Genomic DNA, 9,796 nt, shown 5'->3' with positions numbered 1-9,796 from the left:
AAATCAAAACAACTCTTTCTAGCTGCATCTTAACAGTAATGTACTGTTGCACTTGACAGTAACTCCAAACATGGAGTTTAGACTTTAAATGAATAAGAGTAATACATAACACTAACATCACACATCCATACAAAAATGTAACAAAATTCACATTAAAATTATTGACTTGTTTCCGATTCTTTGTATTTACACACCTTATTCTGATTGCTTTAAGTTTCAGGGAAAGATCGTCTACATTAAAACTACATGCTGTACCTTCAGCAAACACTAGAAAACTGTATAAATAACTGTCTAAATAACTTGTCCATGAAGTAAGACATAGCTTTCTCTTGTTTTTTGTCTGGTACCTGTTTCCAGTTGCATTTGAACAACAATGTACTGTCGCACTGGGCAACAACAAAATGTAAACTAGTCATTTTTCCATTTCTGTACCCAGTGATCTGGTTGAAAAAGAAACCTTTTTAGAAACAAAGAATCTCTGCATGGAAATGTACTTGTCAGTGCTCATTTAAAACTACTGATTTGAAAAAAAAAATGAACATGTTCTGATGCCTCCTCTCAGGCTGCAGCACTTTAATTAGCCCACCATGAGCCACGTGGCACAGAGTCTGAGTCGGCCTCAGCCGACGAGCACACTTTTACAAAAGTAGCTTTCTTACAGCAGTTCAGCATTAAACTGATTTGGATATTAAATAGTGGGAGACTTGACATCGTATAGTAACTCTGATTAAATGATTGTCCAGAGGCTATTTAAAAATTCAGCATCAATTATCCTTTTAAACATCCGGGTAATCTGTTGTATCGCTGTGGCAACACTTCAACAGACAGCAGCTACTGCGGCGAGATATTAATATCAGATTTAGATTTGATACCAAGTTCACTAACTAAGAACAAATCACAAATTTGCAGCTCTTTTTCCAAGCTGGCTGAAAGTGGTGTAATTATTGGCTGAGGAGGTGAATGAGCCACAGTGCCACATGGTCTGTGGTCGGCTGGGTGAAGCCTCAGAGGAGGCGGATGCCTGCAGCTGTCAGAAAAGTCTCTCGAGCCTGAGTTGTGTGTGTGTGTGGTTGTCTGAGGAAGCCGAATTATGAAAGTTGAAAGTTTAATTGGGAGAGTGAATTCGAGGACAAAAGCTTAATTAAATAAATACAATCTCTGTAGTGAAAGCTTTTACAATTCCAATATCTCAACTTTCTAGGAATAAAGACTTTTTCTTAAATCTAAAGCTGTTTAAAAGAGCTGTGGTAAACCCCTAGTGCCACTGAATGTCTCAACTAATAGATCATGTAATGCTGGAATAGAAGCGTCGTTGAAATAGCGTCTTTCTGTAAATCATTTATTTAACTGCCAATGTGACAAATGAAACGTACACAACTGAAATACAGTATCTGCATCAGAAGCTGCTCTCATTTAAGAATGATGCAGGACACTGGGTGGCGGTTCACACTGCAAACGACCCGACATGACGGCTTAAAAGTGAAGTAATGTTTAATAAGGGTGAGCCTTCAACTGTTAAACAACATTTATAAATCGACACATATTTAATTCCACCCCTCAAATAGAAACTAATCTCAACAATGCTTCATTTGCACCAATCAGCCACATTAAAACCACAGGGAAATGAGTGAATAACCCTTTTATAATGAAAAAATGTGCTGGAGAAAATAGCAAGAGAGAGGATGTGAACAATTATGACAAGGGCCCAACTGTGATGGAATGATGACCGGGTCTGAACATGTCAAAAAACAGCAGCTCTTGTGCAGTATTCACAGTATACTGAGGTTTGTACCTACCAGAAGTTGGCCTAGGAAGCACTACTGGTTAACCAGTGACACTGACGCACGTGTGATTTATCTCCCAGAAACGCTACTGCAGCACAAATTGCTGAAAAACCGCAATTCTCCATCCATCCATCCATTCTCTATGCACCGCTTTATCCTCACTGGGGTCACGGGGGGTGCTGGAGCCTATCCCAGCTGACTCGGGCGAAGGCAGGGGACACCCTGGACAGGTCGCCAGTCTGTCACAGGGCTACATATACAGACACACAATCACACTCACATTCACACCTATGGGCAATTTAGAGTCATCAATTAACCTCAGCATATTTTTAGACAGTGGGAGGAAGCCGGAGAACCCGGAGAAAACCCACGCATGCACAGGGAGAACATGCAAACTCCATGCAGAAAGATCCCAGGTCCACCCAGGATTTGAACCAGGGATCTTCTTGCTGCAAGGCAGAAGTGCTAACCACTACAGCACTATGCAGCCACCGCAATTCTTGATATGTTAAAAAAAGTCACACACAGAGCATCACATCTTGCTGTATATGGGACTCTCCATCAGAGTCTATGCTGGCAGATGTCCAACACCAAAAGCACCTACGATGAAACGTCAGAACTGAACCACGGAGCACTGGAAGAAGGTGGCACGGACTGCTGAATCACATTGTCTTTTCTTTATATGGTCTCACCAGCCTCCCTAGTGTGTCATGTTTTATAATTTCTTGTCTACTGTCCATATCACTCTTCTCTTTACCCCGTTACCCCAGTCGAGGCACATGTCCACCCTCTGTGAGCCTGGTTCTGCTTAAGATCTCTTCCTGTTTAAAGGGAGACTTTCTTCCTGTTGTCACCAGGTTTGTTCAAAGGGAACTGCTAAATATGTCTAGTTCCTCTGTACAAAATGGAACGATGTAAACCCTACTATGTGAAGCAATTTACAGATAAAACCTAACTGAATTCAATTTTACATTCTGTGGATGATGAGAAGTGTGTGTGTGGTTTACCTGGGTAAATATGATGCACCATGGGAATAAAGCAAGCCAGTGGAAGCAGTGTGATGCTCTCTGTGATGTTCTTCTGGGAAAACTTTGGGTTGTGGCATTCCTGTGGATGTTATTCTGACAAATACCACCTACCTAAATACTGTTGTAGGATAATGATCCCCGCCACGCTGCAAAAGCCGTTCAGGAATTGTTTAAGCAGCACAGGTGTCAACAAGTTGACATGTCCAATCCATGGACTTTGCAACTTACAGGACTTTGTCAATCTTCTGCTCACTTCTTGGGGCCTGACAACACAGAGCCATGAGTCTATGTCTCAATGTGTCAGAGCTGTACTGGCGCACAAGGAAAGCCCATACAATGCTAGGTAACTGGCTTTTATGTTGTGGCTGATTGGTGTATAATGTTAAACTGCATCATTATGAATTAATTTACATCGTACGTGACACACTCACATTTTAATCTTTAAAAACATTGAAAAATATCCGTAGAAAGAAAAACATGAAGCTTTGGATCTATACAGAAAACAACAAATTCAGTGAATAATGTTCACTTGGAAAATTTCTTAGCCTCAGTGCTTCATTACAAACTGCGTTCACAAAGTCAGAGATTTGAGAGTAAGTCCTGGTGAGTCAGGTGGTGGTAGTCCTGACGATGTTACGGGTCAAGAGTTTTTGCACGGACGAAGGAAAACACGGAGGAAACCCATTTCTGGGAAGTGGGCTGGTAGGAGGGAGTGGCAAGTTGAAAAAAAAAAACAGAAGAGGAGAAGAAACTGAAAAGTCTGAGTCCTCTGTTGAATCAAGGAATCAAATGTGCGTCCAGTCACTTCCCCTCCCAAGCATCTTCCCTCTGCTTGGCTGCCAGACGCTTTTGCTCTGCGAGATAAATCACAGACAGACAAGTTCAACACATGAACAAGTGAAAGCCATTATATAAACAACACTTAGGTGGTTCACTGCTCTAAATTTATATCACCATCTTTACCACATGTAGGGAAGTGAAGAGCTGCAGCAGATTGACGAGCCAGCTGCAAATTAATCTCTGCATATGACCATACGTGGCATCTCCTCCAAGTACACAACATTCCGCACATGATGCATTCGTGCTCTCACATTTACTGTGTGTGTTGTGATCTTACATAAAGAGCACAGCAGTGAGTCCATGCTAAGAACAAAGGAGTTTTTTTTAGTTTTGCTATACTCAAGGCTCTGACTTCCTGGACTGACTGTTCAGTGGACAGCCAGTTGTGGTTTTCTGTGCCTATATACTTATGTTCCATCTGTGAAGGGAAATGACTGCTGTACTGATTATAGACCTGTTACGATCCACACAGCAATGGATGAACTTCTCTTGGCTTCACTTTGCAACTAAACTTTCCACTTTCTTCAGTATGTATGAAAACAGCTCCCACTTGTGGTGGAAACCTTGTGATGCAAACACTGGGTTCACGTTCCAATATTCCTATTTCCATACTATGTAGCATGCCAGAAAAAGATTTAGTTTGTCCCAATACAGACTACAGCAAATCCATCCATCCACCCATTATCTATACACTGCTTAATCCTCATTAAGGTCGCGGAGGAGGTGCTGCACATAGAGACAAACAATCACATTCACATTTACAGACAATTTAGAATTACCAATAAACCCCAGCATGTTTTTGGACTGTGGGAGGAAGCCGGAGTACGCAGAGAAAACCCACACATTCACAGGAAGAACATGCAAACTCCATGCAGAAAGACCCCAGATCCAGGACGCAAAAGAGGGATGTTCTACCTCCAAGGCGACAATGCTAACCCCCATCCACTACGCAGAGTATGGCAAATCTAGTATGTCAAAAATACCAGGATGTCTTAGTACATCTGGTGGGATTTTGCAGCGTGCAAGCCAGCATTCTTTCATCTCTATTTTTACCCACAATCCTCTGTGCAATTATGTCACATTGAAAACAAGCCCAAGCCACAAAGAGTGCGCAGACAGGTGACCTTTCATTTCACACTATAGGCTGTAACAAATATAAGAGGAAGGCAAAATATTATGGCACCGTAGTATGTCCCAGCAACACACAGACTTCACTTTGTAATGGCAGTTGTAGTACATACTTACAGTAAAAAGACATAATATGCAAACTGGAATGCAGCCTAGGATTTTCAAGTGAAAGCTATACATTTCATCCATTCATTATCTATACACTGCTTAATTCTCATTAGGGTCACAGGGGGCTGGAGGCTATCCCAGCTGACTTAGGGTGAAGGCAGGAGGCACCATGGACAAGTCTGCACACAGAGACAAACAAGGACGCTCACGGACAAGTTAGAATTACCAGTTAACCTGAGTATGTTATCGGACTGTGGGAGAAAGCTGGAAAACCCGGAGAAAACCCACGTATGCACAGGGAGAACATGCAAACTCCACATAAAAAGATTCCAGATCCAGGCCGGGACGTGAACCGGAGATCCTCTCACTGTGAGGCGACAGTGCTAACCCCCAAGTCACTGTGCAGCCCTATTTCAGGAATGATTCCGGGTTAAGTGAAAACCCTGCATGTAACTTGGACATTAACTAGTGAATACTTTTGTCAGTTTAGCAGCAGCTCACCCAAGACAAGGATCTGTCTTCAGTCTACATTTAGTCTAATAATGAGTCCAGCCCAGAAAAATAACAGAGACCTTGAGAATGAGAAACAATCACAGTGTTCAGCTGACCACAACACCACAATCATGAGCTAAACATCATGTGTTGTGCACAGTGTACCTTTCGCCTCCTGCAGTTTCTTCCTCTCTGCCTCACGCTGCTCCTTTGTGACGTTGCTCTTTACACCGAGGGCACCGATCACTAGTCTTCTGGCCAGTGATGCACTCGTCTGGGGTCTCTCTTTAGCAGGAAGGAGGTAGTCTGGGGAAGGCAGGAGTGTTTACATTTGGGAGATAGAGCAGTGTAGCGTTTTAGGTGCTTTGAATATTTAGATTAACCCGTTATTTAAAGGCATCAGGGAAGATTGTTAAAAAAAAACAAATTGTAGCAGGAAAACTACCCCAAACCTACAACCTGAGACACAAAGAATCTTCAGTGGAAACAAATGAGCCTCAATGCAGAGAGAACTGAGAAGATTTTTTTTCTGTTTACTGCACTCTGAAAAAAGGTAATTGATTTTTTTAAAAACATCCATTTCGAAAGCATCCTTACTTTTGTATTGTACAAAAGACTAGAAACACAGGCAGGTGTACTGTACCTGAGCAGCTACGGGCTTTGGCCTTTGTGGCAGATGAAGATTTGGAGAGCGGTCGCAACTTCATCAGTGGATTTTTGGATCTTAGAGCTTCACGGGCTAAAAAGACAAAATAAACACAAATCAGTGCGTTGCTTAATAAATGAATGCAACCGCAAAATCAACATTTGTGACATTAACTCAAAAAGAAAGGTACATTTGTTCACTTAGACATTAGACAAAATAACTGACACAAAATAATACAACAGACCTGAAACAAAAGCTACCATAATATTAACGGTATAAAGATTTTCTGTCAGAGTCAGCGTCTACTCATGCTCACGGATTCTCGTTACTACAACTCTGATATTTTCTGCAGAAAATAATGTACTGTAATTACCGTAAATGTAAAAAAGAGCTTCACTAACCTGCTATAGGGCTTGAGAAGAGGCCCAGGGCGTGTGTGTCATCAATCCACTTAATGTCAAAGCCTCTCTGTCTGGAAACACGGTCAGAAGTCACACATAGGCAGAACAGAAAATTTCCTGCCATGACACCTGTGAATCTTAAATGTATTATTTCTGCCAAGGACCGCATGATTACGGAGATATCAAAACAATTGACTGTTTCATGGTTTAAATTCTGTTAACGGATTCCTTCACAGTTCTTAAAGTCTGTCTTAAAACAATAGACTGGTGCCCATATGAATCCTGAAATGCGATTTGCTTGCTGTAATTACAGTCAGGTGCATAAATATTTGGACACTTGACACAATTTTCAGCCTTTCGGCTCTGTACACTACCACAATGGATTTGAAATGAAACAATCAAGGTGCTTGACTTTCAGCTTTAATTTGATGGTATTTACATTCAAATCAGCACATTTTATATGTTCCCTCCACCTTAAAAAGGTGGAGGGAACATATAAAAGTAATTGGACAACTGACTGCTCAGCTAGGTGATTCCCTCATTATTTCATTTACAAGGAGCAGAACTAGAATTCATTTCAAGTGTGGTATTAAAGTTTGGTCAATTCTTAATATGAAGTCACTATCAGTGGTGGTGGCAGGGTCAGTCTTGATTGTAAATGGCAGGGTTCTCACCAGCGCATTTCAGCGTAACGGCCCGTTACGCTGCCATAACGGCCCGTTACGCTCAGTTTAAAAGATTACGCTGTGATTAGGGCCGCTACACCAGCGCATTTCAAAGATTACGCTGTTGTTATGAGAGTGTGGCTCTGTCATGAGAGTGGGAGAGAGAGCAGCGTGTGTGTGAGAGGGAGGGGGAGAGCGAGTGAGAGAGACGGCAGTCGGTGCAGTCGGAGGAGGAGAGAAGGTGTGTAGTTGCTTGGTTGGCCTTACTGTGCGGTTCAGCCACTGTTTATAGACAATAAAGGCTGCAGTGTTCTTCGATGCGGCTGGGCTCCTGTGTCTTTGCCTCTACGGCTGCTGAGGAAGTGAAGGGGGTTAACCCCGGGCTTCCTGACGACGGTCGGGGGTCGAACAGGAAGGGTTAACACTGTGATTAGGGCCGCTGCGCTGTTATTTTGACAGATAATGCCATGTGCGTTTGTTTTTATCAACTGGGTGCCTATCTAGGTTAATTTATGTCTCCCCACCTCAGCCGTACTTTCTTGTCGATTGACCCGTTCCCGTCTATTGCGCACGCGTGCAAGAGGACCTGCCATTACGCTGAAAAAAATCCTGGCGAGAACCCTGAATGGTCCGTATTTATATACTTGCAAGGTACCCAAAGCGCTTTACAAGATACATCACATTCACACACTGATGGCGGAAGCTGCTATGCAAGGCGCTAACCATGACCCATCAGGAGTAGTTAGGGGTTCAGTGTCTTGCTCAGGGACACCTTGACATGAGCACAACGGGCCAAGGATCGAACCGGCAACCTTCCAGTTCCAAGACGGCCACTCTACCCACTGAGCCATGCCGCCCCTAATCCATTGTGGTGGCATATAGAGCTGAAATGCTGAAAATCATGTCACTGTTCAAATATTTATGGACCTGACCGTATTCCTCCTCCGTATTCACACTGGCTAATTAATGATGCCTTCTGAATGTCCTTTCAGATGAATTGAAGGGGCAGAAAGATTATGCTGCTCTAATGCATAAATTTATTCCAAAGTTTATAAGAAACCATGAATTAGAAAACATGCTTTTAAAACAATCATACTTGTTATGTTTTACTCAGGATTCATCATGACCTCAAAATAAAGAGAAGTATTTAAATCTGAAGCATGTTGATAAACACAAGAGAAAAATGGTAAGGGTAGCAATAATACATTAAGTATACATACTGGTAGCACTGAAATAACTTCAGAAGGTCTTCCGTCTTGAACTCTGTGGGGAAGTCGTAGATTTCTACGATATGAGAAAGCTCATCGTCTGTGAGGTCAACGTCATCATCGTCATCCCTGTCCATGTTGTAATAATCGAACCGGGGCTCCTGGATTGACTTCTTCTTCTTACCATCCCTCAATGCCAGCTGGGAGGGTGAATAGGGAGTACATGCAGTAAGAAAGATGGTAGAAAAAAACAAACAGAGAAGAAAAGAATAAGAGGCCCTGGACCTGAACTATAAACTCTGTGTTGTGTTTGTCCAGTGCTGTAATAGACTCCATTTTTTTTAGCTTCACATACAAATAAATGAACATAAGAATAGAATTTTTGGGGGTAATTGTGACTTTTTGTTTTCTTGTCAACAAAACCCACAACAAGCTCTCACCTCTTCCAGCAGATGCGGATCCAAACAGTCTCCATCATCGTTGAACAAGGTGTCCCAGCTTTCCTCTTCCCCCTTTTCTTCCTGAGGAGATGCTGCTTCCTGCTGTGATGTACCCCCTGTCTCCACATTGGATGAGTCGGGCTGCCCATTAACCATCACCTCTGCTCCCTGTACTCGCTCCTCTTTCACATCAGGATCATTTTTCTGTATCGCACCTCTATCTCCTCCTCCAGCCTTGTCCTTCTTGTTCTTAGCGTTCTTTCGTGCCTTGTCTGTATAGCGAGGTCTGGGTCTTGGTTTACCTTCACCCTGAGTCTGAGCTTGGTCTTTGGAGGCGTGCAGTCGTTGTTTGGGGACATACAGAGGCTGGCTAGGCTTCTTAGACTGAGAATCAGGTGTATGTGTTGGCTGGGAGGGAGTACAGTCTTCTTTAGGCTGTTCTGCCTCCATGCTTCAATGATGATCCCAAAACATCTGGATGAATGAGAAACGGGAACACTTATTTTCACAACACTATAGAACGGATTTGTAAGACACTTTAATGGCTGATGATTATTGGTAATTACAGTTAGAAGATATTTCTTTTAGCTATTTGAACCAGGAACTGCTTCGGGAGCACAGTTTTCAAATTCAACTGTATACTAGCTACAGTTAGCTAACCGACGTAGCTATTAGCTGCTAAACTTCCTCTCGTTAAGGCTGTAGTTACTGTTTCTTTATGACACAGATATACAGTTAATGAAGAGTTGCATTAAATGTATCTGTGTTCATTTTTGTTCATTCACGCTATTAAACGACACTAATATAAAATACATTTTCAGCTTACCCGTGTTTGGTTTGTTTAACATCAGATTTTCGTCGCACAGCTGACGCAAAGCGCAGATCAACGAAAAGCATTGTGGGAGATGAAGTCATTATTCGGCGCTTATCACGTTTATTTCGAGACTAATTTGTTTCTTAGCAGATTGTGCGTTGTTTTTGAATGTTTAGATATTTTATTCAGCAGATTAAATTAACATACTGTGACTTGCATGTGTGATTTTTGTGCTTTCGATG

General features: G+C 42.3%; 1 protein-coding gene across 1 annotated transcript; it reads right to left on the bottom strand.

The window, feature by feature from the left end:
* Positions 1–1,323: 1,323 nt before the first annotated feature.
* On the bottom strand, positions 1,324–9,655 carry r3hcc1l (R3H domain and coiled-coil containing 1-like). The gene is made up of 7 exons (XM_022208426.2): positions 9,567–9,655; positions 8,741–9,214; positions 8,313–8,500; positions 6,428–6,498; positions 6,024–6,119; positions 5,546–5,686; positions 1,324–3,666 (listed from the first exon to the last, which is right to left on the bottom strand). The coding sequence occupies exons 2-7, from the start codon at positions 9,188–9,190 to the stop codon at positions 3,614–3,616; spliced, it is 999 nt and encodes a 332-aa protein (XP_022064118.1). The 5' UTR covers positions 9,191–9,214; positions 9,567–9,655; the 3' UTR covers positions 1,324–3,613.
* Positions 9,656–9,796: the final 141 nt, after the last annotated feature.

The sequence above is a fragment of the Acanthochromis polyacanthus genome, chromosome 3 (assembly GCF_021347895.1).
Source record: "Acanthochromis polyacanthus isolate Apoly-LR-REF ecotype Palm Island chromosome 3, KAUST_Apoly_ChrSc, whole genome shotgun sequence".
Lineage (NCBI taxonomy): Eukaryota > Metazoa > Chordata > Actinopteri > Pomacentridae > Acanthochromis > Acanthochromis polyacanthus.
The sequence above is the reverse complement of the archived record's forward strand: the minus strand, read 5'-3'. Positions and strand labels throughout refer to the sequence as shown.

What these genes read in the sequence shown, in the direction of transcription:
- r3hcc1l (XM_022208426.2), bottom strand. Translation starts at nt 9,190, where the DNA reads ATGGAGGCAGAACAGCCTAAAGAAGACTGTACTCCCTCCCAGCCAACA. An exon ending in CAAAGCCCGTAGCTGCTCAG is followed by an intron (nt 5,687 to 6,023) that starts GTACAGTACACC and finishes TGCCTTCCCCAG; the next exon opens with ACTACCTCCTTCCTGCTAAA. An exon ending in GAAACTGCAGGAGGCGAAAG is followed by an intron (nt 3,667 to 5,545) that starts GTACACTGTGCA and finishes TTTATCTCGCAG; the next exon opens with AGCAAAAGCGTCTGGCAGCC.